At 39.5% G+C, this 27912-nt stretch overlaps 1 protein-coding gene and 1 long non-coding RNA gene across 6 annotated transcripts in view; one reads left to right on the top strand and one right to left on the bottom strand.

Moving 5' to 3' along the window:
* The window catches only part of KCNT1 (potassium sodium-activated channel subfamily T member 1), a 132405-nt gene that overhangs the window by 40584 nt on the left and 63909 nt on the right, over positions 1–27912 (bottom strand). For all 5 annotated transcript variants that reach the window (XM_074210671.1, XM_074210670.1, XM_074210672.1 and 2 more), the window contains 11 exons: positions 26424–26498; positions 26221–26304; positions 24107–24201; positions 22449–22629; positions 19302–19466; positions 18700–18836; positions 11962–12025; positions 11724–11832; positions 7076–7184; positions 6287–6436; positions 4790–5028 (listed from right to left, as the gene is read on the bottom strand). In XM_074210671.1, coding sequence (XP_074066772.1) covers positions 4790–5028; positions 6287–6436; positions 7076–7184; positions 11724–11832; positions 11962–12025; positions 18700–18836; positions 19302–19466; positions 22449–22629; positions 24107–24201; positions 26221–26304; positions 26424–26498 — 1408 coding nt within the window. The remainder of the gene's footprint in view (positions 1–4789; positions 5029–6286; positions 6437–7075; positions 7185–11723; positions 11833–11961; positions 12026–18699; positions 18837–19301; positions 19467–22448; positions 22630–24106; positions 24202–26220; positions 26305–26423; positions 26499–27912) is intronic.
* LOC141505135 (uncharacterized) lies at positions 127–17973 on the top strand. Its single transcript, XR_012473546.1, has 4 exons — positions 127–285; positions 3815–4016; positions 16812–16943; positions 17700–17973. It is a non-coding gene; the product is annotated as an uncharacterized LOC141505135 (long non-coding RNA).

The following is a 27912-nucleotide window of genomic DNA, read 5'->3' as shown; positions in this document are numbered from 1 at the left end:
GTGGGGAGAAAAACCATAAAGGGGGAAGTGGGAAGAAAGAATGGCATACTCAGCCAAATTCAGGATTATGTGGTACCATGGATTCAGTGAGAGCATTTGTTCTACAATTCATTTAAACTCCCTAAATCTATAATTATTACCTTTTCTTTCCTTCAACCTGTAGGTGGTAGCCTGGTGAAGGGATTGATCTAATAATTCTCCATCCAGGACTCTTGGTTGGAGTCCAGAGTCAATCACACCCTGGCTAATCGTCCTTCCCCAGTGTGATTATGAAGATGATGTCAGGTAATAATAAACATAATATCTCCAAGGTTTACAACCCTATAATGATGGCCCTAAATGAATTGATTTTTTTTTTAACTCTAAGTCTTATAGGTAGAAGGGATGGTCATAGAAGGGAAGAACTACAAGTTATATGTCATTGTCTTCCTAACGGCAGGGAGGGAATCATTGTGGGCTGTCTATGAGTCTCAGGTCTTTAGTTGGTGGAAACATCACATGCTGCCTCTTCAAATTCTTTCCTAGCCCATCTCTCTCTCCCCTCCCCAACCTGGGAGGGAGGGGAGATGGCACAGGAGCTGCGGTGACTGTTCCTATCTAATCTATCCAAAGAATGATTTGTACTCTACCCAACTAACCAGAGAACCAGCTTCTTAGTTGTCAGTTCCAAGACTGTATCCATTCAACCCAGGAAGTAGTTGGTCTGGTGCTGCTGGTCAGCGTTGCCATGGAAGAGTCTGTCCCTTGCTGCCTGACACATTTCTGTTTCTTGGAAGCCAATTTGGGATGCTCCCTGATGGGAGGCATAATTGTATATAATATGCACTTAATATAAACAGAACATGGGCAGCTGTTCCCTGCCTGCCTGTTCCATGGGCTGATAGCTCCAGACCATACTGACAAGCACATAAAGTGTTGGAGGAGAGGAGGGTGGTGAAATGTCAAGCATGAATCCAGGCCTGGATCAGAAAACCCACAGAGTCCAGCTAATATCAAGAAATTCTGTCTGCCAATGTTCTTAAGGTACTAATAATTGGAGAAGGAGGTGAAACCCTTTTTCAGCAGATTCCAGGCTCTACCTTCTCAGTTCTAGTCCTTCCGGGACTATAGTCTGCCTACCACAGACTAATCTTTGCCCAACAAGGTTCACCTGGTTACTTCACTACTCAAAGTCCTGTCTATAGAGAACCAGAATGGTGGAAGAGGAAGACCATTGGACTGGGAATAGAGGGACTTGTTTGCTTCTGTCAGTTTTGGTACTGACTTACTATATATGACTGAGCAAGTCACTTCCTATTTCTGGGCCATAGTTTACCATCTATAAAATGAGAAGAGTTGGATTACATGGTTTCTCAGCTCTTTCAGCTCTTTCTTTGATATTATGACCTGCTCAGAAATTGTTTGCTTTGTAAGGCAATGGACAAAGGAGCTAAAGGTTAAGATAATATTTTTCTATGAACTATAGCATTCTGTAATCTATAGCCTTGGTGTGGATGGAGTGCAGGAGGGAAGAACCCTTGACTGAGGGTTAGAAATCCCAGTTCTAACATCTAAAAACTATGTGACCAAGGGAAGCCATTCTCTTCCAAACCTCAGTTTCCTTTACAAAGGGGTATGTGTTTGCATGTATGTTGTATGTGTGTGTGTGTGTGTATGTGTGTATGCACATGCACTCAAATAGGAGATAATCTCTAGGATCCTTTAAATTCTCAAATTTTATAATTCTGAGGTTATGAAGCCATTTACTTTGAAACTGAAAGTAAACAAATTAAACCTCAGTCCCTTCATTTTTTTCCTCATTAAAAAAATTACTATTTTTTTTTCTCTTTTGAATAGATCTAATTTGCAGATTGGTCCTAGATTTACTAACTGTCAAAACCAAACTCCCAAAGGCAGTTTCAACATTATTCTTACTATGTATGAAATGATTGCTCTGGCTACATGTGGAGAACTCTTAAGATTTAAACACTGATGCTAAACTACTCCAAAATCCTGGCACAAGAAAGAAGAGTAATTTCTCATAGCAACCGCTCTCAGAAGTGAGATTGGGATTCTCTTCCCATTCACTCAGTTCTTTTTTTCCCTAGGGATGCAATTTGATGGCTTTAGAGAAGTTCTGTCTCTTCACTGTGTACACGTAGTGGACCACAACAATTTCCAAAGGATATGATACATTCTGATTGGCTACCTGACCTGAGATGGCTGACTGCTAGCAGGAATGGTTGATGTGGTCCACTTGAGCTGAACTCAGACTCATGCCCTCCTCCCCCACCCCTCCCAAGATAATATATATATATATATTTTTTTTCTTTTCAATATTACAGTCACTTGTGATCTTGGAGTCAGGAAGATTTGAGTTTAAATCCTGCTCCAGACATTTACTAAGGCTCTGAATAAGTTATTCAACCTCTGTCAGCCTAACACGGTTCATCTATAAAATGGGAATAAACAATAGCACCTCTCTCACATTGGGATAATCCAAAGAGATATGTAAAATTTTTTGTAAACCCTAAAGGAGTATATAAATTATAAGTAGCAATATTCCCTCCAGTGATGCAGATCAGATTGTGACCTTTCTCCTTCTTAATAGGACTTTAGGACTTTGACCAAAAAACTTCATTATGTGGTCAGTCTAATCTCAACATAGCTTGGCTGGCACTTATATGACAACCATAGAGTTCAATCATTAGACTGCTGGATGAAGCCTTTCCAGATTGGTAAAAATCTCTTCAGAATGATTTCCCATAGAACAAAGAGGCAGTTCCATGCTGTGATGTAACATTAGAATAGGACCTCAATGGAGATCTCAGAAAAAAAATGCCAGCTATGGTTAATGTTCATAGTAATTTAAAGTCACCAAAGCACTTGATTCCTAATAGCTGTGCAGAACAACTAAAGCAAGTGTTACTATCACCCTCATTTTATTGATGAAAACACTTAGGCTCAGAGAAAAGGAGAAATGATTTTGCCTGTGGTTACATAGCTTTGAAGTTTATACATTCCAAATGCCACGATTTTTTCAGTAGAAAAAATTAACAGTGGACAAAATCCAGTGGAGAATGAGCTTAAAACAGGCCACACTGGAACTCTGCTACCCACAACAGAGACTTCCAAAGGATGATCAGGGACTTTTTTTTTTTTTTTTTTTTTTAGTTTTTTAGCAAGGTAAATGGGGTTAAGTGGCTTGCCCAAGGCCACACAGCTAGGTAATTATTAAGTATCCGAGGCCGGATTTGAACTCGGGTACTCCTGACTCCAGGGCTGGTGCTCTATCCACTGCGCCACCTAGCCGCCCCCTATCTGGGACATTTTCAGTCCTGTCCTAACCCTCCTGCCAATTCTAGGACTTAAATAAACTTATATGAAGCCACTTAATACTCATGGCCTGAGAAAGTTCCTCTAAGTTTTACACTTTATGGTTTGAAGTAGAACAGAATGTGATCTTCAAGATCTAGTCCCAACATTCAAGGCTTTTCATTAACTCCAGTTTTGGAAGTTAGGAATTGGAGAATGACACAAATTTTCTTCTCTGTTCCCCGTATGATCAAAGACTCCCAGAAATGCTAAACTTAGACTTTAGAGAAGACATCAGAGACAAGTATTTTGCCTTCTTTTAAGAATAAAAAACTGAGACTAAGGGAGGGGAATTGATTTGTCCAAAGTCACACAATGTGACTGGTCAAGACAGTTCTAACACCCAATTCTTCCAATTCCCAATCATTTTAGTGTTCTTTACAATTTTATAGATGTTCATTTTATCATCTCCCCACATGAATCTCTGCAAGCTTTATCTTGTTCCTCTGTCTTTGCACAGTCTTTCCTAGATCTCAAGAAGATCACATGTCCCTTCTCTGCACATGCACTGGTTTGTCTGCCCCAATGATGTGTCTGAAGCTCTGTGGGAGAGGACGTCTCTAGTTTAGTGGAAGGAAAGAAAGTTTTTACTGAATGATTTTTGGCATCATGAAGGTCTTTGGGGGATTGGATGGCACATGGGAACCCAAGGAAATGAAGAGGTAAGAAATTGAAATTGAATTAAACTTGTTCAACTCTAGGTATAAGTGTAAAACTGATTATGTCTTCAATGCCCTCTCACTTTACTTTATCGCTCTTCTTTTTCTCCAAGAACATTACTTTGCCTATTCAGGGATCCCAGCTATTGTCTACCCTCTCTAGCAAGTTCTCCTGCTCTGGATGCTTCCCTCCAGCCCCTCATCCACCCCATCAAAATTTACCTGAGTTTTCTCTTGTAAAAAGATGCACTTAAATAGGAATAATCTTTCTACTTATCCATGTTAATTATTGTTAACAGTTCATTAATGATAAGAATAACTCACATCTAAACAGTGTTTTTCTCATAGTTAACCTTGTGATGTTAAGTAGTACAGTCATTATTGTCACTTTTATAGATGACAAAATTGAGGGTCAAAAGGTATGGAGGTGAAGAGACTTGTCCAGATTCACATAGCTAGTGGGAAATAGAGCCAAGATCTCTGACTCCAAGTATAGAATTTTTTCCATTGCACTAAGCTGTAGGAATTGCCCTCATTAATCTCACAAAGTCAGTTTGTGAGATTTCTCAGAGATCTTTGAGACTGGCTATGCCTCAACACATGAACAGTGAAATTTTAGACACTGTTGGAGCCTGGGTGGGAGTACAATTTGGGAATGTGGCACCCCTCTCAATGTTTTGGGTCTCACTTCTATCATGCAGGTGACCATCTCTGTTGTCCAACACAGGGTCAGTTTTGCCCCTTTCTCCCCTTGACTTGAACAGGGGTTCCCTCACCCATGGAAGCAATGATGCTATGGACTGGCAGCCGGGAAGGTCCGTCATAGAGGCCTCGCCTAGAGAATCCCTGTCTCTTCTGCTTCTCTTCCTGTTTGAAGATGAAGGCTGAGTTCTCTTCCTTGGTGATGTTGATATAGAAGCAGGTGTCAGAGGCAGCCATGATGTGCCGTGGGCCTGGGTTCAGCAAGATGCTTTTATTCTCCTCCCGCTTCAGCCCGATCAGGCAGACACCATATCTAGGGCAGATATAATAGTAGGCACTCAAGGCCAACCTCATAAAGAGGGTGCTTGTTTCCCCTTCCCCGCTTCCCTTACCACCGCAGGGCTCAAAATGCTACTTGAAAACTCGATTGCTGGCATTCATTCTTCTAATTGAGGGACAGACAAAAAAACCCTAGGGAGCTTTTCTTTCTTTCTAAGATTCTCATTTAAAGGAAAACAGTTCTTTCTTTATGCTACTTGCCCTTGAGTCATTTATGATTTTTGTAGTCAAGGCTGAAGGACTGAATTTTCTAGATAATAAATGAAATAATAGCAAAGCAATGATAATGACAAGAGCAAAGGAGCATCCATTTTGTGAATTAAGTTTTATAAATGTTAGTTCACTCCTTGGTACATGGCTTGTAAATTGAGGGGTCTTCCTCTTATGGCAGAAGAACCCTGGGGCTTGAAGTGGATAGGAAAATGTTACCTAGGCAGAGAAAACGCGGGGCAGGGGACAGAGGATCAAATTTCTGGTCTTAGCTCTGCCACTAAATTCCCATATGATTTTGAGCAAAGCCATTTCTTTTCTTTGGCTTTCAATTTCTTCCTGTCAAGATTAGGTTGGACAAGATGATCCCTATGGTTCTTTCCATTTCTGACATTCTAAGATCTAAGATATAATCTTGGGGGGGAAACATTATATTTGGTGTCAGGGGACCTGGTTCCATATCTGTATGACCTTGGACAAGTCACTTAACCTTCTGGGCCTCTATTTCCTCACCTATAAAGCAAAATGGTTGGACCAGATGACCTCTAAAATTTTTTTTCAGCTCTGATTATTCTATGATTCCAAGGGCTGGAATTTGTTCCCACTCTCTTTTCCCCAATTCTTAGCACTGTTTCAGAGTAGGAAAAGTGGAGGAAATGAGTAAGGAAAAAAAAACAAGAATGAGGGAGAGGAATGAAATTTATTGCTCTAGATTGAATCCTCTCTTGTGGTCTTCTATGTTCCTGGCAATGTTTTTTTCCTTTTCTTTTTATCATTTTATATTTAAGTTTAAAATAAAATAAAAACAATATTTAAAAAATTATAAATGAAAGCAAGGAGAGTTTATTTAGCCTAAGAAATAGAGTAAATATACTTCCTATGGCCCTGCCCCCCCCCCAAAACCCATCATGAAACTCCTTTCAAGCACTGACCCCTGTCTCAATCCCACAGATTTATTGGCTATTTCCATTTATTCCCTTACTTACCCCCCAACCCCCAGGGGACCCTGCCTCTTCTCTCACTTTTTGTGGGCGTGGAAGGCTGCATAGGTGAAGCTCTTGCCTTCATACTCCATGAAGAACTTGCTGTCTCCCATACGGATATGATAAACTTCATTCCCTGAGCATCGACCGTACATCCTCTGCCATTGCTCCGGTGAATCCTGACCTTCCCTAGAGACAAAACCAGAGATCAGGCCTGCCCATTAGATCTGCCCCAAGGTGCTTGGGACAGGAGGTTCAGGGGCATAGGAGAGGGACACACAGATGAAGGCTACAATAGATGGGAGTTAGGAATGGCAGTACATTCCACCTGAGCAGAAACCCACATCTCTAGAACTGGTGCTACTCCATTTGAAGGGCACCAGCATAGCCCATCTAATCCCAACTATCTCTCTAGTCTCATTGCCTCATTTCCACCATTAAAGGATCATTGTATTTGTCAAGTCAGACTGAAGAGTTTCATCTCATTATTCTGTCCTCATATGCTGCTCAACCAGACCCCCACATCTTAGGTCAATTTTGTTGATCATTGCTCCTGGAATCAGCTCTGATTCTTTTTTTTGTCTTTGTTTTTGTAAGGAAATGAGGTTAAGTGACTTGCCCAAGGTCACACAACTAGGAAATTATTAAATGTCTGAGGCCCACTCAGGTCCTCCTGACTCCAGGGCTGGTGCTTATCTACTGTGCCACCTAGCTTCCCCCTCTGATTCTTTTGATGAAGGTTACATTTGTTGGGAATAACCCTGAAAACATCTCCTTGAAGAAAACCCCTTTAGTAAGGTTGAACAGGAGGCAAACCTGGATACTCACTGTCCCCGGGATGTGTGGACCAGCAAGGTAATGAGCGTGGAGGTGGCTGGGCAGATGCAATTTAAGGCCAGCATAGCATATTTACACTCTTCTTCACATACCACGTGGTCTGTGTCAGAGAGAAGAAATGGTCAGCAGAAAAGGCCTTGCTCCCCATATTGGGAGTGACATCATCTAAACTCTCAGAGGAAGGGAAGTTCTTATAGGTCATCTTGTCCACTGTCCCACCACTACAATAAACCCTTCTTGGACAGACAGTTTCTCTGACTTTATCTACAGTATTTTGGATAGATGATTAACTAACTGCTATATATATATACCTCCTTGGGTAGGGAGATGACCATATTATTATTATTATTTTTAATATATATTTTTAATTATTCTTCCAACAACATGTAAAGATAGCAATATTCGTTTTGTGGTAAGATTTTTGAGTTCCACATTTTGTTTCTTTTCTTCTCTTCCTTCCCTCCCCCCCTCCTCTTGACAGTGGATAATCTGATATAGGTTATACATATATAATTGTGTTAGAGATATTTCCATATTAGTCACAATACTATTTCATTCTTCATACATTCCTCCTTATTTCTTTTTGCTTCTCCTACTGTACTCTTCACACCCCAAAACTTTGATTTCATTCATCTCATAAAGAGGACCAAATATTGAGTGGGCCAACATCTTTCCTTGGAACAGAGCTGACTAGATGTAGTCATTTTTGAATGGAAGGTACAGATAGATCTTCATGAACTACTTGTTCTTTTGGAATGACAAGTAATTTGAATGTTTCTTCAACAAAGCATCCTTAATTGGAATTACTAAACAAAATGATGTCATATTGAGAAAACCACTTCTACTCTCTGGGCCCAAGTCTAGATGATTATTCTAAAGCTCTTTTTTAGCTCAACATTCTAATATCTAACATCCCATGCCCTATGATTCTAAGATGCCTTAGTTAAGAACCTAAGATTAAAAAAAAAGAATCTAAGATGACAATCACTAGCTAGCTCTCTAGCTCTTACTAGTTCTTTGTCAACTGACTTGGATCCTCTTAGCAATATGCACTTGATTAAATATATATATATATATATTTGTATACCTACAATTGAATATCTTCCTTTAGGTTACAGATATTCCAGGAAATTTATTATGTGCCCAATAAAAACCTCAAATAGTAATAACTTCTCCTTAAGGAATTCATATAGCACTTGTCTTTTCTAATACATTTATCATGTATCAAATATATTATTATTTGTGCATTTATAGTTCTTTGTAGACTATAAACTCCATAAGGGCAGGAAACTGTATTCTAGATAAACTGTCTCTATCTTTCCTGCCAAATAAGTATGTTGAATTTAATATTGGTGAAACTGATTAATTTTAATTAATCACAAACAGTAACCCTCACACTCCTTGGATGGAAACTGGGTTGCATGATTGGACACTTGGGTTCTATTTGCAGCTTTATGATTGACTCATTTTGAGACTCATTTTTCCTTAGTTTTGCTTAGTTTCTAAGACTTACATGAATTGATGTAGAATGAAGTGAGTAGGACAAGAAAAGCAATATATACATGAAACAATCCAATCATTCAAGTATTTATTAAACACATACTTGGGCTGGTCATCAATATAAATATGAAGAACAAAACTGAATGATATATAATTAGAAGGTCAAGTATGGCTTTGGAGAAATATTGAAAAAATTTTATCTCCTTCCCTTTCTTGAATAAGGCTGACTATGGGAATTGAAATTAAAGTTTTGGTTAGTTTTTAGAGACTAATTCTTTTTTCTTTTTTGTTGAAAGAGATGACTTTCTGGGTATAGGAGTAGGGAGATGTATATTCAGAATTGGAAGTGATATAAAAATAAAATACATCAATAGGTATTTTTTATATATTTTTTTAGGTTTTTGCAAGGCAAATGAGGTTAAGTGGCTTGCCCAAGGCCACACAGCTAGGTAATTATTAAGTGTTTGAGACCGGATTTGAACCCAGGTACTCCTGACTCCAGGGCCAGTGCTTTTTCCACTGCACCACCTAGCCGCCCCCCCCATAGGTATTTTTAAAAGAAGAAATATTCATTTGAATTTCATGATATATCTTGCTTTTATTTTTTATTTTTAAATTTTTATTGATTTCTTCTTTTTGATCACTTTCACTTCAAAATCACTCATTCCCAAGCTCAGAGAGTCATCTCTTATAGCAAAAGAGAAATAGAAGAAAAAGCAGTTCTACAAAACCAACCAATATATCAAACAGGTTTGATATCAATTAGTATATGCAATGCTCTATACCCATAGTGTCTCCTTTCTTCTTTGAGACCAAGATTAATCATAATCATTCTATAATAATCAGTTGTTATTTCTATTTACATTATTGTAGACACTGGTTACTGTTTCCCTGGGTTTGTTTACTTTAATTTGTTATCAGCTCATATAAGTTTTCCTGTACTTCTCTGAACTCTTCATATTCCTCATTTCTTTCAACACAGTAATATTCCATCTCATTCATGTACCACTATTTGTTTAGCTGGGTCAGCTAGGTGGTGCAGTGGAAAGAGCATTGGCCTTTGAGTTAGGAGGACCAGAGTTCAAATTAGGTCTCAGACATTTGACATTAATCCCGAGTACCTCGCATCCAAGGTCATCTCCAGTAGTCCTTATTTATATCTGGCCATTGGGCCCAGATGACTCTGGAGCAGGAAGTGAGACTGAAGACTTAGTCCAGCACCCTCTTACTCAAATCCAATCACAGTTGTTGTGACATCAATTCCCTGATGTTATGGTTTTCTTTGAGAATGAAAAACAAATATTTTATGTGTATATACACATAAAATATTTGTTTAGTCATTGTAGAGTTGATGGAACAGATATCTTTTCAAAAGAAACAACTCTTACTTTTCTCCTTTCTTTTTCCAGGTTCTCCCTGTTTGTTGTTGTTCAGTTGTATCTGACTTTTAGTGACCCCATTTGGATTTTTCTTGGCAAAGATACTAGAGTGGTTTGCCATTTTCTTCACCAACTCATTTTATAAATGAGGGAACTGAGGCAAGCAGAGTTATATGATTTGCCCAGGCTCACAAGACTGGAAAGTATCTAAGGTCAGATTTGAACTTGGGAAGACAGGTTTCTTGTCTCTCTCCACTATGTCCCCAAAATGCTAGTCACTAAAGGAACGAAATACCTACACATACATGATGACTCATAACTAGCAGTAGCAGGGAATCTCAAGTTCAGGACTGTAGAGAGAACCTAACACAATTAAAGCTATCATTTCTAGAGTACTTTCAAGTGTACAAAGTGCTTTGCTCACAGCAACCCCAGGGAAGAGGTAGTAACCCATTTTACAGCTTAGGTACCAAAAAAACTATCATTATCACCATCACCATCTTTATCATCAGTTCTCAAAGGTTGTCCTAGCAGAAAGTATTATTATGTTTTTCCAAGCTGGAAAGACTTTATGTACAGGTATGATTTTTCTATTGTTGCTCAAATGTTTCTTTTTGCAGAAATCTTTTCCCAGATATTCCCCACCCCCCAGCTTAGTGACATCTCCTTCTAAGGGTATCTTATTTCTATTCTGTATGTATTTTGTATATATCCATCTGTGTTATGTTGTCTCCATTAGGGTATAAGCTACTTGAGGGCAGGGTCCATGTTTTTGCCTTTCTTTGTATCCTTAGTACTTAGCATGGTGCCTGGAACATAACAACACATGTTGTAGATTGAATGATCACCTTGGGCTTTATTTCTAGGCTGAATGAAGAAGGATGGATTTTTCAATTATAGTCATTCCCTAAGTCCTTCTACTCAAATTGTAAAGGGATAGAAATCTGTGACAGTGGATAGAGGGGCTACAAAATCTATTTGGACTGAAATATTGAGACTCCCATTAGCTCCCTTGAACAGTAAGTCAGATTCCTACTGACCACTGAACCACCTGAGAATCTTTTTTCCCCAATTTGTATTTACACAAATGATTTTTAAACCCTAACTCAAGGGATTTCAATTTCATCTATTTTCTTTAGTTAACCTTCTAACATCTCTTTCAGGTGATATGAGGCTAAGTGTTATAGTCCTAGCTTTATAGAGAAGGAAACTGAAGACCAGAGAGAAGTGACTTAGCCAAAGTCATAAGGCAAGTTATTGATTGACAAAGCTAGGATTAGAATGCTATTCTTCTGAGTCCTAACCCAACCTTCTTCCATTGCCATAGTACTAGACTATCATGAGGTTGATGATACTTCTTGCTGAACACAAATACTCTAGGACATTCTTGATCACATACACACACACACACACACACATGCATGCACACACACAATTTATCCTGTATAAAGCTTGTTTGAACACAATTGTTTGCATGTTGTCTCTCCTATTAGACTATAAGCTTTTTTTTTTAGATTTTTTCAAGGCAACAGGGTTAAGTGGCTTGCCCAAGGCCACATGGCTAGGCATTATTAAGTATCTTGAGACCAGATTTGAACCCAGGTACTCCTGACTCCAAGGCCTGTGCTCTATTCACTGTGCCACCTAGCCTCCCCAACTATATAAACTTTTTGAAGGCAGTAATCATCTGTTCTCCAAAGTTGAGCATATTGCCTAGCATACTGACAAATTTAACCTTTCAACTAGAAACCAAAACTTACCAGCAAATTTGACATGAAACTTATTCTCTGGTTTCAAAATCTGAACATAGAGGGGACAATTGGGAGCAAAATCCTTTACTGCCCAGGCTCTCAGGATGGTCTGGTGGTCCTAGGGGAGAGAATGCTGTTTAGCTACTCAATAACTTGTATCCTCTCCTAAAGAGCATACCCAGCCCAGCCAAGCCCTATTTCCAGGAGACATTGTTGGTGCCAGCCATCATGGAACTGGGGTGCTTACCGCTGCTGTTCGGTCCACCTCATTTCTACTGCTGAGGATGAAGCAGGCCTCACCATTGTCCATCCTGGAAGAAATGAGTGATCTATTAGCTTTCAATCCATGATACCTCAAGTCGACAGGTATTCCCTGAACAGGCATCAATATGCTATCATTATCACTATTGCCATTTTCATCATCAGCATCATGGCATGGGTCCTAGAAGGTTGTAGATTGGCAAGGAGCAACTACCTTGTGTCCAACCCTGTTATAGTCCAGTAGGAAAAGATATAGTCCCTACCTTCAAGGAACTGAAAGTCTAGTTGGGGAAACAGAGTTCTCATATGTTGCACAATTACAAAATGAGACAATATAGAATATATTGGTCGATTCTTGTCCTTCGTTATCCTAAAATGACATCACTATGTTTGAGACAAATTATAGTGTGTTTGACTGTGGCTGATCAGACCAATATGAGCTCAGAATGCTCTACCACAGATTGAGCACAAATAATCCCTGTGAACATCTGGAATGGGTACTCTAAACTTGCATATGAAATGTTTCCTTTGAGCTGCTTCAATTCTATCTTTCTCATAGAATGCAACACCCTCATTGATCAGGGCATGCCATGCTGAGAGATATTGTGCCAGTGTCTCCCATGCTGTACAATCAATTCTAAAGTTCTTCAATGAGACCTTCAGGATATCTTGGTTCTTCTGACCCCTTTGTGAATGCTTATGCTTTGTGAGTTCTCTGTAGAATAGCTTTTTTGGCAAGCATAAGTCTGGCATTCTAACAAAATTCCAGCCCATTGTAGTTGCACTATCTGTAATAATGTTGGAATGCTAGGTAATTTAACTCGAGAAAGGACCTCAGTATCTGGTATCTTCTCCTAGGCAATCTTCAGAACCTTCCTAAGACAATTTAAATGGAAGCGATTCAGTTTCTTGACATGGCGCTGGTGGACTATTCAGGTTTCATAGGCATATAGCAATAAGGTCAGCACAACGGTTCTGTAGACATTCAGTTTGGTAGTCAGCCTAATGCCTCTTCTCTCCCACACTTTCTTTCAGAGCCTCTCAACTACTGAGCTAGCTCTGGCAATGTGTGTGTCAACTTCATTGTCAATGTGTATCTCCCTAGAAAGGACACTGCCAAGTAAGTGAACTTGTCCATGGCACTCAAAACTTCTCCATTTGCTGTAATTGATTGTTCTACACCATCTTGGTGATAATTTTTAGGCCAAAGTTAGCACAAGCAGCAGAGAATCAATCCATACCTGGTTGCATCTCAGCTTCACAGGCTGCATTGAGTGCACACTCAAGTGCAAACAAAAGATCATGCACTAACTTGCTTATAGCCTTTTCTAGTTGAAGAATTTGCCATTAGTGTAGTAGCTGACCTTGAGGCCATGTTCATTCTCATTCATGGCTGAAAGCATCCTGCTAAAAAGTATGGGATCAAGGACACATTGTTTCACTCCATTGGTGATTGGGAAATCTCAAGAGCATCATCCACTATCCAGAACCCGGGCATGCACGTCATCATGAAATTGACATACAATACTGATGAACTTCTCCAGGCAACCAAATTTTTTTTTTAGGTTTTGTGCAAGGCAAATGGGGTTAAGTGGCTGCCCAAGGCCACACAGCTAAGGTAATTATTAAGTGTCTGATACTGGATTTGAACCCAGGTACTCCTGACTCCAAGGCCAGTGCTTTATCCACTACACCACCTAGCCACCCCAGGCAACCAAATCTTGACGTAATTTTCCATAAGCCCTCACAATTAATGGGATCAAAGGCCTTGTTAGATCTACAAATGTTGTATACAGACCTCTGTTCTGTCCCTAACATTTTTTTCTGGAGCTGCTGGGCAGCAAACACCATATTGACTGTTCCTCCACCCTTTCTGAAGCCACACTGACCATCTTCTAGGTGAAGGACCAGCCTATTGAGAAGGACTCTGGCAAGAATCTTACCAGCATTGACTGAAAGAGAAATACCCCTGTGATTGTCACAGGACAATCTACCTTTACCTATATAGAGATGGACAATGGAGGCATCCTTGAATTCTTGGAGGATAACCACTTCATGCCATAAGCTCAGTTTTTGGATGAGCAATGGATCCCCACCCCCAACCCCAGTAGATCTTTGCAGGAATAGAATCAGCATCAAGTTCTTTTCCACTTGAAAGGAGCTTAATGGCAATTCAATACCTCTTTTTCAGTTGGAACTTCAGCTAGGGACTGATTGACTTCAACTGGAGGTAAATAGTCAATGGCTTCTGAATTGATTAATGATGGAAGTGTTCAGCCTATCTCTTTAGAATCATGTCCCTATCATTAATTAATGTTGATTCATCAGCACTGAGTAGTTAGACGCACCATATATCTTTGGCCCATAAATAGCCTTCAGGGCATCATTTTTATTTGTTACTGTCTGCATAAAACTGAATTTCATCTGCCTTTTTTCCTGAACCAAGAGTCCTGCTTCTAAGCTTCACTTGTACTTTACTTTTGATGGAATTAAATGCTGCCTTCTTAGAAATGGATGAACTATCCTGCTGGTAAACCTTGTGGAGTTCTCGTTTTTCATTGAGCAGCTTCTGTATTTCCCTATCACTTTCATCAAACTGGTCTAGGTATTTGCCAATGTTTTGGCCCAGATGAACAAATGCAGTACTTGTACTACAAATATTTGAAAGTTTCCCACTCTTTTTCTTCTCCACTGTTGCCAACCATGTTTTGGCTCAGTTTTCCCTCCAAAATAGCAGCAAACTTCCCATTCAGAGAGACACTCTAATCTCTTGACATTAATTCTTCTAGTATTCATTTTGCTTTGGGGCTGCTGTTTTGATGGAATGTGAATATTTAGCTAGAAATGATGAGACTGTGATCAGTCCAGGACCCTGCATCATACATTGCCTTTGGCACTCTCACATCCTGTCTGTCTCTTCTCCTTATAATCACATAGTCTAATAGACGCTAATGTTTATTACAAGGGTGCATCCAGGAAGTTTTACTGTGTTTAGGAAAATGGAAGACAGTGTTTGTGATGAGGTCATGAGATGAGCAAGTCTTCAGTAGTAGATGACCATTGCTGTTGCTATTTCCAACTCCATTCCTCCCAAGGACTCTCTACCATGTCTGGCAATCTGAGCCTACTCTAGCATTTAAATCATCCAGAATTATAAGCTTGTGCTGTTTTGGTACATTGGTGATAAGGGTCTCCAGGTCTTCATGAAATTTTTCTTTAACTTTATCAATGTTTGTCATAGTGGGAGCATAGGCAGTGATGATGGTGGCATGGCTTTTTCCTGGAAGTGGCAATCTCATTGTCATGAGCCTTTGCTAGGCATTCAAGAATGTTGATTAGATTGTTTTGATTGCAAAAACCTTCCCCCGCTTCAAAGCATTCCTCTTCACTGTGGCCACTCCACAAAAACATGTATCCAGTTCCAACTTCAGTAAACTGACCTTCATTTGTCAGCCTTGTTTCACTCGGGGCTGCTATTTGGATATGACACCTGCTGAATTTTCTTGCAATAAGAACTGTCTGTCTTTCAGATCTATTGGATCTTGTCTTGTTTATAAGTGTGCACAGGTTCCATGCACTGATGGTGAGTAGAATTTTTGAAGAACTTTTTGTAGATTTTTTTTGTGTCTTTGACCACACTGTGGGATTCCTGCCTGCCATGGTAATCAGGCCAGGGTTGGATAAGTAGACAACTTTTAGGGTACCTTTTCTAGCCTCTTCCTCACATCAGGAGATGAACAGTGCGATCCTTAAAAGGACTGCTCAGTCATCCGGGGGCTGTTGAATCCCACTGCTGCTTTCAATGGGGAAGCAACCCTATGCCCTGGGCCACCTATGCTCAAGATTGTGAGGTTGTGACTAGCTCCCAGTGTATCTGCACCTGTTGTCTCATCACTTAACTGTAAGAAAAGGACTTTGAGGAATGGTTGTTAGTGATGTCTTTTGTTGCAAGCATAAATTGGATTTAAGTGAGCTAGAGCCACACAAAGTCATCTGCCACAATCTCTCTTCCAATGTCATCATGATCCAGCATGGAAATACAGATAACTGAGGGCTCTAGATGCAGTGGATAACCTTGACATCCTTGATGTCTAACCACTCCACAGCAACTGCTTCAGCTGGCTTCATGGCCATTGGAATGAATTACTCTTTTCCACCCATTCCACTAGTGGAAGACTTCAAATGCTTGGAGTTGACACCCCCACAACTCACCAATGAATATGGGACCCTCAGTTACCCTCAATATGGTTTAGCCCTTCTGCCAAGATGGTTTACCAGGGTGTGACCATTGTGCATGCTGCAGCTTCTTGAAGTAATAGTTGAGAGTTAGGTGGCTCCAGTGGACATCAAAGATGGATAGTTGCCCTGAAGCGGGCTCAGCACCCCCACACCAAGGTACTAGTCTTCCTTGAACACATTCTACACACCCAAATGAGACAATATGGAAAATAACATGTAGTATAGATTATAAATATATTATTATATATAGTATAGATTATAAGTATATTACAAGCTCACAGAAGAAAACTCCCTATAGGCTATAGTAGATTCACAGAATATCTGGCTTAAAAAAAAACCTTATTTAACATCTAGTCCAACTCCCTCATTATGTGTATGTGTGGGGTCTGAGCCTTAGAGAGGGTGAATGGCTAAAATCACACAGTGAATTAGTGGTAGAAATGGGTCTACTGAATCAGAGAATCTCAGAGTTGGAAGAGAGGGACCTCATCTAGTTCAACCCATACTATAAGAGAGACCTTCTTTATAATATTCCCATCCATTCATCATCTATTCCAAAACTCATAGCTCTCTTTTCATTTTATTGCCTGCATTCAGGACCTACATGCCTGTTACAGAGATGTGTCAAGACAACCATTCTGTTGCAGTGTGGAAGGAATGAATACTGGAGTACCTTAAGTGATCTTATTTGAATGAGGAATAGGAAGGGAAGAAGACTGCTTAGAGGAGGTAAGATATGAAAATCTTGATGAAAATAATTAATTTTAGAACTGCTAATTGCTAATTATCAGTTACATGTCTATTGGCTGTGCTAATATAGAGTATGAATTCATAGCATGGTGATTTTCTTTTCTTCAAGAACAATATCACTATTCAGAGGCATAGTAGACCTTTCTCTAAACCTCCATTTCATTTCAGGGTAATTACTCAAGCATATTACAAAAGCAGAATATCCTGGTTTGCATGGACCTGGTACAATATTGAGGAATTTTCAACAATCCTATACTCCAACAATTTCCAAAAATCTTACAATTCAACAATCTATGTTTGGCTTAAAATATTTAGCTCATGTTTTGGATTTTGTAGTGATAAAAAAGAGAAAGAGTCCCTTAACTCTTAGGCAAGTGCCTAGGCTATCAAATATAGATAGGCTATATTTCATATGACAAAAATTTAAAATTCAAAGAATTAGAATCTAAGTCAAGTTCACAAATAGTCAAAACAACTCAGTTTCCCTGGGGGGGGTATTTGCCTTTCTGAGAGCTCTTGACAATACCTTAAATTTGTCCTAATAATCTAGGATTGAAATTGAATTGTTTGAATTCAAGGGTGATAGTACTAACCCACACCACTAAGTTCTGTTTCTGTGAGAAGACATTGTTGTTGCTTTGTCATTTCCAACTCTTTATGTAGACCATTTTTGGAATTTTCTTGGCAAAGAGACTAAAGTAGTTTTTCCATTTCCTTCTTCAACTCATTTTATAGATGAGGAAACTGAGGCAAACAAGGTTAAATGACTTGCCCAGGGTCACACAGCTAGTACATGTCTAAGAGCAGATTTGAGTTCACAAAGATGAATCTTCTGGACTCCAAGCCTGATATTCTAACCATTAGCTGCCTTCCTGAGGGTAAGTAGATACATTGAATTGTTTGCACTCTTATCCAGTACACCTGGTGATTGAAGCATTTGTGAGATAGTTGAATGGGGGGCTAACTTAATCTGTGACCAGAATTAAAGATTAGTCTGTCCCTAGGGTTTGGATGCTAATCTGTGATTATATTTAGGAGGTCACTATGGCCTTGAGAACAAGGATCAATGGGTGGTTAGAGTTAATTGGAAGTATGTGACTGTCCCCTAAAAAGAAAACATATTGATAGCTATCTCACTGATTGGTCTATCCATTAAATTCTCAATAGAAACCAGAAATCTGGTCTGTTTATTGTTTAATTTTCCTCAACCCACTTTATGCATGCATTGGCTGGCCATAGCAGACTTCATTTATGAATCATTCACTTTTCCTCAGGAAGGATTCTCCCATAACAAATGTATCTTGCAGAGACTGTGATTACAATAAGAGCTCTCATGGTCAGGTTATCTATGTATGGACTGCCCATGGGAAATTTTTGGATTTCTGTGCTTCTTGTTAGTGAGTAAGGAGTTTATATTACTTTTCATGCATTCTTATTATTAGAAAGAAAAAAATAGTGTTGCCAAAGCACAAAAGAACATTTACAAGCCAAAAAAATTTTATCTTTGGGCTTATCTGTGCTATTATTCCTTTAGCCAGCACAGATCATCAAGGGTTAAATGTATATACCTGGGCCCTTAATAGTTAAAAAGTCCCACATAAACCAGTTTCAGTATAGACTTTCTCTTTTTCTTCTGGCAGTAATTATGGTTTTGGAAAGTAGGAGGAGGCAAATGTCTACTTGCCATGACTCCAAGAGACTCCCCTTCTTCCCCTTGTCCTGTTTTTGCACTCACTTGGCTCTCATGAGATCTTGATCCTTTAAAGCTGAACCCTGGAGATAAATGACCCTCTGAGACCATAGAGGGATCTGTAGAACCCGGCGCACTTGAATGTCCATCTCTGTTGGGCAAAGGATTACCACATAATAGTCCTGCAACAGGAAATCCATCTGAGTCCATTATTTATGCAGAGGGAGCAACATGAAAATAATAGCATGAGTTGATATTCTTAAGAGAGCATTTGAAAATTCATTACTGTAGGATCATAGACTTAAAGCTGGAACAGAACCTAGAGCCCAACTTGTCTAACCTTTTGTTTTTAACAGTTGAAAAAACTAGAACCCAAAGAGGTTAGATGACTTGCCCAAAGTCACATAAGCACTTGATTCTCACATTCCTCTGCCTCAGGGAAGTAAGTAGCATTATACTGATCAAGTGGATACAGAAACTGAGGCCTTAGCAGAAGTTATAGAGTCTTACAATATTAGAACTGGAAGGAGGCAGGTCAGAGAGCAGCTGTGTTCTTATCCTGTCTTAAGGACCCTTGTGATGGTCTCTCTGAGAGCAACATGAATCTCATCTCCAATCCTGCTTAGGATACAAGGTTCACACATTACCTGGAGTCGAGGGTGAGCATAGAACTCATTCAGGAAGTCCATGAGGAGGTCAATCTTGAGTGAGCTGACACAAAGGACAACGTGCTTCTCTGTCTGGGCTCGATGGCGGCTGTAATTACCCCCAGACTTTTGTCTCTCCATCCAGAGGTAGACTAGCTCCTCAAACTATAAGGAAATGAAGTGAATATAAGTGAATATAAGTTTTTGTGGGTAGGGATTGTGTTTTTTGGGGTCTTTATATCCTCATTGCCTAGTATGGTGCGTGGTATATAGTAGATATTAAATAATTGTTGAATTGAGTTTGGTCTTACCCATTTACAGTTCTCAGATCTGTCCTCTTTTTTTCATTTATATAATCACTGCCCTAGTTGAGGCCCTTATTGTTTCATAACTGGACTATTGTAATAATCTCCTAATTGGTCTTTTTGCTTCCAACTCTCCCCTTTCCAATCCATTCTCCACACAGCAGCAAATTAATATTTTTAAGATACAGGTCATTAGTATGCTTAAAAACCTTCAGGGATTTCCTATTACCTCTAGAATAATCATAAACTTCTCATCCAGATTGTTAAGGCCTGTTCTATTTGGCTCCCATAAATCTTTTCTAACTACTTTATGTTACGCATTTTCATAAATTCTATCTTCCATCCACACCAGCTATTCCTCAAACCTGAAACTACTACCTTCCATCTTTGTGTTCAGGACTGTCTTCTGCCCTCAAGGAGGGCATCTCACATTCGATTTTGTAAACCCATTATCTAACCCAGGGCTAATTAGATTCTTATTCAATGTTTATTGAACTGAATTGAATCGAGGAATGAATAGTACAGTACAAATGCTGGGGGAAGAGTGGAGAGGAGACACATGGAAAACAGTGAGAAGACCAATGGGGTCTTTAATTTTTGTAGGTGTCTCAAACACACTTGTTGCAGAAACTGTTGAAGGGACTTTGTGTCAATTAGTTGAACTAGATGACTGTTGAGTTCACTTCCAATTCTGAGATTCTCCTACTCTGAGAGGATAATGTACTGAGATGATTGTATTAGGGATAAAGGAGAAGTGTTATGTCCATCATAATTATGTAGTATGACATAATTTCAATTGATAGTCATTAGTGACTATGAAAACACACACACACACACACACACACACACACACACACACACTTATAAGACACAGGCATTATCCTGAATGATAGGATACAAAGAAAGGTAAAAGACAGCCCCTACTCTCAAGGAGCTCACATGTCTCATGGAGATATCATGAAAATGATTATGTGCAAACAGGCTATATATATATATATGTATATACACACACACACACACACACATATATATTCAAACAAACATGTACATATACACACACACACACATACATATATATGCTATATTGAATATTGTATGTTATATTGTAGGGATATATATGCTATATTGTAGGTAATCAAGAGATTAAAGACACTAGAATTAAGGGAAGTTGAGAAAGGCTTCTTGTAAAAGCTGGGATTTTAGCTAGAAAATGGAAGACGTCAGAGAAGAGGAGAGCAGGCTAGGTATTATTGTCCCCATTTTAAAGATAAGGAAAGCAAGGGTGAGAGAGGTAAAGTGTCCAAGCTTGTAAAGGCAGTCAGAATGAAAAACTGAGTCTCCTGATTGACCCAATCACAGAATCACAGAATATTAGAGTTGGAAGAGACCTTATATACCATTTAGTTGAAACTTCCCATTATGCAGAAGCAGAAACCAAGGCTCAGTAACTAGAAGCATATTGTCTAAAGTTACCTAACTAGCACATGACAGTTATTAACCTAGTTCTGTCTTTCTGGTTCTATAGCTTAGAGTGATATCTGGCACAAAAGAGACATTTAATAAATTCTAGATGAAGTTCATACTCCCAGTCCAGGGCTCTTCCTTTTCTAGCTAGTCTCCTGAAACAAAGTGTATTTAGTAGACATCTTAACTTCTTTTCATTAAAGGCTGAATTTGTTGTCTTTCTTTTCCAAGTCCTTCCTTTTTTTTTAAACTTTCCTATTGCTGTTGAGGGCATCAACATGCTCAATCACCCAGACTGGTTTCTTCATGCTGCCTCGCTCTCTCTTACCTTACCCCCACACCTTTCTTTCTGTCATCAAATCTGATCCATTCTACCTTCACAACCTCTTCTCCTGGCCCTGCCACCATCCTAAACTCATTCTTGGACAACTGAAATATCCTGCTGACTGGTCTCCTTGCTTCAAGTCTCTCCCCACTCCAACCTATCTTCCACTCAAGTTGTCAAATTGAGATTTCTATAAGCATGGGTCTCACTATGCTATACCCTCCCAACCTCCCCCTCCCATTAAATAAACTCTAATGGCTCATTATTACCTCCAGGATCAAATATAAAACAATCTGACTTTTAAATCCCTTCATAACCTGAGTCCCCTCTTACCTTTCCAGTCTTCTTACACTTTGCTCTCCTTTGTGTGCTATGCAATCCAGTGACACAGGCCTTCTTGTTGTTCCTTGTATAAGACATTCCATCTCTCAAATCTAAGCTTTATCATGGGCTCATGTCTGGAATTCTCTTTCTTTTCATTTCTGTCTCCCGGTTTCATTGGCTTCCTGCACATCCCAGCTAAAAGTCTCATCTTCCAAAATAAATCTATCCAGATCAGCCTTAAAACAAGTTTTTCTTTTTTGATTATTCCAATTTATCCTGTATATAGCGTTTTTGTACCTAGTTGTTCTCCCATCATTGTTTCTCCCATTAGATTGTGAAATCCTTGAGAGAAGAGCCTAAGTTTTGTCTTTTTTGTATCCCCAAAGCTTAATACAGTGTCTGGAATATTTTTTGCTCTGGTTGTGTTATTTTTCAGTTGTTTCTGACTCTTTGTGACCTCATTTGTGATTTTCTTGGCAAATATACTGGAATAGTTTACCATTTCCTTCTCCAGCTCTTTTACATATTAGAAAACTGAGACAAACAGGGTTAAGTAACTTGCCCAGGATCACACAGCTAGTAAGGGTTTGAGGTCATATTTTAACTTGTGAAGATAAGTCTTCCTAACTTGGGCCCAACACTCTAGTCACTGCACCATAGTAGGTGATAAATGCTTGTTGATTTGACTAGTAAGCATAAGAATACATCCCTTGTAGGAGGGGAACTTACCTGGAGTGGGAGAACAACTAGGGCCACACAGATCATGATGACCACCAGGAGCTGGGATGGCCAGATTTTGGGAGTTACATCTCCATAGCCCACAGTAGAGAAGGTGACAATGCAGAAATAAAAAGATTTGAGGAGAGAGAGGTTGTCTCCTGCTCTCTCCAGGTGCTGAATACCACAGGTTCTGTAAAGATTAAGTAGAGAATGAAAATGGATTTGGGGGGATAGTGGATGAATTCTTACATGTGATCATCAGTAGGAATCACCCTGAACAAGTCCCTATCTGCCCTTTGGGTTCCAGAGAATACTTATAGAAGTCACAGCAGTTAGAGGTGGAATAATGTCTGGAAGTCATGTGGTCTGGCTTTCTGTCTTCACAAAGGAGGAAACTAAAAACCTGAGGTGTTAAATGACTAGCCCAAGATCACACAAGTAGTGAGAAACATAGACTAAGCAAGGAAGGAAACCACTGGAAAAATGCATTGGTTCCAATGATTTAGGAGGTGCATGGCTAACAGAAATCAGGAAAAACAGAGCTTGGTGCTTTTCAGAAACTTTTCCATGCACTAAGAAAAGATCAGTGTCTTTTATAATTAGCACATATATATGATTCATGTACACTACTATAACTGAGTGTTGAAAAAGGATTTCTAGTCTATTACTCTTAAAAAAGTAGACTTCTTTAGAAGAGTTGTCTAACTGAAAGGTGCAAGAAAAATTAAACTTAGTAATTGGCCAGTCTGAACTGGACTTGAAAGCAGAAAAGGCTTGGAGAAAGTAGTTAAAGGAAAAGAACACAGATTAGCAGTCAGGAAGCATGAGTTTGGGTTTTTTTTGGGGGGGGGTTAGGTTTTTTGCAAGGCAAATGGGGTTAAGTGGCTTGCCCAAGGCCACACAGCTAGGTAATTATGGAAGCATGAGTTTGAATCATGCCTCTGACTCTTATTATCTCAGGGACTTTGGGCATGATACCTTCTCTCAGATACATGCCCCAAAATGACCCTCAGTTTTTTCACTTAAACAGGGATGAAGTAGACTAGATAATCTCTAAGGTCCAGTTCGTCTCTATATCCTGTGATTACTGTGATCCTCTTGCTTATCCTACTTGTTTGTGCAGTAGGAAAGAATCATGGTCTGTGAAAACAAGAAACCAAGGGCACCACAAATGGCTGGATACATGCTCCTATACAAGCTCCTTGCCATTAGCCTTTTCTGCCTCCTTTGCCCCATTCTCCCCCCTCCCCCTTAACTTTACACATGAGGAAACTGAGCCCAGAGAAGTTATGCCTAAGGTCACATATCTAGCAAGTAGCAGAGTTCTAATATATTATACCATGTCAGTCCAAATACCTAAACGTGACTTCAATTTCAATGGCTTAGGAATTTTCTCCCTTCTCCCCCTCTACCTGTTTTACCCTACTCCAATCTATCATCTATCTAATCTATCTATCTATCTATCTATCTATCTATCTATCTATCTATCTGTCATCTATCTCTCTATCTACAATATATGTATATGTACATATATATATGTACATATATATACATATATATATATATATATGTAAATATAGAAAAGGAACAAATCACAAACCCACAGGTGAGAATGCTTGAGAGCTGCCAAGGATTTGAGCAAGGATCAAACTTAAGAAGATACTTACCCAGTAAAAAGGAGGCACAGGAGGGTACAGAAGAGGATCAGAACTTGGTTAAACATGGCAGACTGAGTTCTTAGAATGGCCCTGTGGAAGTCATTCTGTGGAAGGACATTGCTGCCATAAGAATGATGCAGAAGAAAGGAAGGGGGCTTAGCTCACTTTGGTTTAACTTGTATTTATTGAGTGCATTGAATCTGACCAGGAACTGTGGGTAGGATAGGAGGGAAAAGAGCTCACTCTTGGCTTAGATAGATGAGATTTAGAGTCAAGCCACTTAGAGAATGACATAAACAAAGCAGAGTGGAATTAAGTGCCAGGCTTCCCTAACATAATTAGGTGCCCCCAAAGCACAGGAGAGGCAGCAAGTGCTACAGGACTACAGGGGTTATTCAAGACTTGAGTGCTCCAAGATGGTTTCATAGAGGAGAACATTCTTGAACTGGACCCTAAAATGGGGAGGATTTGGAGCTATGGCAATGAAAGGGTATTCCAGATGGAATGGCCCCCAGACTCTAAGACATATTCACATGTAGACATGCCCACAGTTCTCCAAGATACACAGGCCATGCCCACACAAAGAAAGCCAAACAGAGTCACAAACAGGCTCCCAAAGACACATATTCAGGTACACAAAGTTGGAATAAAACAACTGACTATTTTGAAAATGAAGGATTAATAATAATTGTCTAGGACTAGGCACCAATTATTAGTAATTTGACTGACTGCATTCAACTTCGTTTTAAAAATAGTGAGTAATTTGAATGGGTTCAATTAGTCATTTTAAAATGCCCAGTTGCTCTACCGATTCAGATTCATAGACTGCTAGAGCTGGAAGGAACCTTAGGGATCATCTGTTGTTTATGAAACAATTGTCTGTTTGATTGAATTCACTTTCCTCACCCACAAACCAGGCAGGGACACAGCCTCTGTTTCTATGAGGAAACTGAGACAAACAGGAATTACACATTTTTCTCATGACCTCTGGGGGAGGGAGAACGAGGTAGCAGCAGAATCGTTTTGGGGCTTCATTGCTTAATTATCCCTGCGATTTGAAATGAAGCCTCAAACTAATCAATTAGCTTGTTCAAATGAGACAATGATACAAAATGCTTTATAAGCTGTAAACAAATACTGGGAATTGCTATTTAATTATTAACAGAGTCATATCATATCAGTGTTGAGAGGAAGCAGCAATGTTCATTTACTATAACCAACAACACAGTGTAAGCATCCTCTAATAGCTTCCTTGAATACCTCCAGTGATAGGGAGATCACTGTGTTTTGAGGTAGCACTGTCTCATTTCTGGATAACTCAATGTATTAGAAAGTTTTTCCTCATAGAGAACAGATTTCTACCTCCCTGTAATTCCTACTGACTGGTTCTACTTCTCTGGTTGCAAGTAGGAAAAGTCTATGATAACCTTTCAAAGACTAGAAACCAGTTACTATGTTCCCCACAATTCTCATCTCTAGTTTAAATATACACAGCTTCAATCATTGGTTATCCCTTCATAAAGTTCTGAATCCCATTACCCTACCCTGACCTTGAATATGGTTTTGAAGGAAACAGAAATCCTAATAGGGAGAAGTTAGGAAGAAGTGTATATTCTGAACCTGACTCAGGAGACCCTGAGATTTATCATTTGTTCCTTTCCTGCCAGCTCCATCCTATTGAGAAATCTCTGTGGATTCTAAATTTCCTATCAGGGGTGGATAGTATTGCTTTATTGGCTGCAAAATGTCAACATATAGCAGACTGGGTCTCTCTAAGCAGACTGGCTGTTACACCCCAAGACAATAAAGTGTTTTACCTTAAAGGCTTTCCTTGCCAGCTCTTACTGGGCTAGAGTAAGGTAACACCCAACAAAGGACTTGATTATTTGTTGAATAGATAGCAATGGTAGTCAAAGTAAGATTTAATGCAAGTAAACTACAATATGGATTGCTGAGACTTCATGGCATATGCTTAGCTCTGCCCAAAAATATCTTTTGGGGGAAAAAAATCACACACACACACACACACACACCAATTCCTGCTAACAGTAGAAGGGAGACAGATGGATCACCAGATTTTCTAATACCCAAACCCACAATCCATTCAGTCTCTGGTTACTTACAATCATGTTCTCCAAAGCATACTTGGCCAGCCAGCAGTTCAGAAAAACTGGAATGAACAAATTCCGCAGGGGAGGCCAGAAAATCTAAGAAACAGTAGATAGTAGCATTTGGGATGAAGCTCTTTGGGGATAATTCCCCAGAAGACGGATACCCAGATCAGAAATCCCTCCTCTATAGAATGGGTGATCCAATGCTTATTTACCGTGATGATAAATGGTACTGTGTTGATCATTTCCAAGATGAAAGAAACTCGGAAGATCTGTTCCCAAATGTTTCCCTGTGGAGCCAAACAGTACAATAGCTTAGGGAAAAATTCCAGAGAGGCAGTGAGGGAAAGATGAAGAAAGCAAAAGTAGGGAATGAAGCATAGGGAAGGAAAGGTGGACATTGAGAGGAATGGAGAGAAGAAGAAAGAATAGATTGCAGACAAGAGGTGGACAAAAGAGTAGGAGAAGAGAAGGAAATATAGGAATGAAAGAAGGAAAGAAGGTGAGGAGAGAGAAAGGGAGAAGAAGAAATGGAGATATAGAGAGAAAAGCAGTAGAGAGACAGTAGAAGGGGATGAAAGGGAGAAAGACATGAAGATGGCTGAAGGATAAAGAAAAGGAAAAGAAAAGGACACAGGGAGGCAGAAATGTGGGAGGGAAGAAATATAAAAGAGTTGGTGAAGAGGTAAAAGGGAGAAAGAGAAGCACAGTGAGGGAGAGGAAGCCAGAAAGGGAAACGGGAGAGCAGACATTGAAGGGGAGGAAAAAGGGGTAAGAAAAATGGGGGGAATGAAAGGAACAGGGAAGAACAGTAGACATTACAATCTCCTCCTGTAAAAGAATTTCCAAATACTTTGGACAAATGATATTCAACACAATATAATTGTAATCATTATAGTCATTATAGAGACAGTAGAAATAGTTAACACAAACCAGATTTCATTTCTTACCCTTTCCCTTCTGATACCTAATAGATTAATTAACCCAAATGGTAAGAATGGAGATTTCCACAGTCCTCTCTCAGGTCCAGTCTTATCACTAGTGACCATCTTGGCAAGGGAAGAGGCACACACCTCCCCACTACATCTTTTGTTTTGAGTTGGGTATCTTAATTGGCAATTGTCAATCCTAGAACTGATTTCTGCTTCTGAATAAGTAGATTATCATTAGCCTTTCCTGAGGCTCCTGGCCTCCCACTTCTATGTGAGAGAAGGAACTTTTATGCAAAGTAAGGAACCAGGATGGGGAGTGGCCTGAATCCCCAAGCTCACCTCAGGGACACTTTAATACAAGATAGGCTAGCATCTCCTGGTTCAGAGTCAGGAGTCTGGAGTGAATGAACAAAAGATCACAGGAACTCCCCAAAGAGATGAGCACAGTGCATCTGTTTGGGAAAGTCACTCAGACATTCCTGTTCATGGATCAGACTGTGACTTTGGTTCATGTGCATTTTTCTAAAAGGGGAAGGAAGAGAGGAAAAGGAAGAGAGAATAGAGGGAAATGGGAGAAAAAAGGAACAGAGGGAGAAAGAAGAGGGAAGACAAAAAAAAAGAGAAGGGAGAGAAGGAAAGAGGTAGGGGAAGGGAAAAAAAGATAATAGAACAGAAATACTATTTATCCTAAAGCATCTTATAGGCCTATTCTTAGGTAGAAAATTTGGTTTCAAATAAACATGGAGGGGAAAAAAATCTTTCAGGGAAGTAA

Source organism: Macrotis lagotis, chromosome 1 (genome assembly GCF_037893015.1).
Source record: "Macrotis lagotis isolate mMagLag1 chromosome 1, bilby.v1.9.chrom.fasta, whole genome shotgun sequence".
Taxonomy (NCBI): domain Eukaryota; kingdom Metazoa; phylum Chordata; class Mammalia; order Peramelemorphia; family Peramelidae; genus Macrotis; species Macrotis lagotis.
This window is presented reverse-complemented; position numbering and strand designations above follow the sequence as displayed.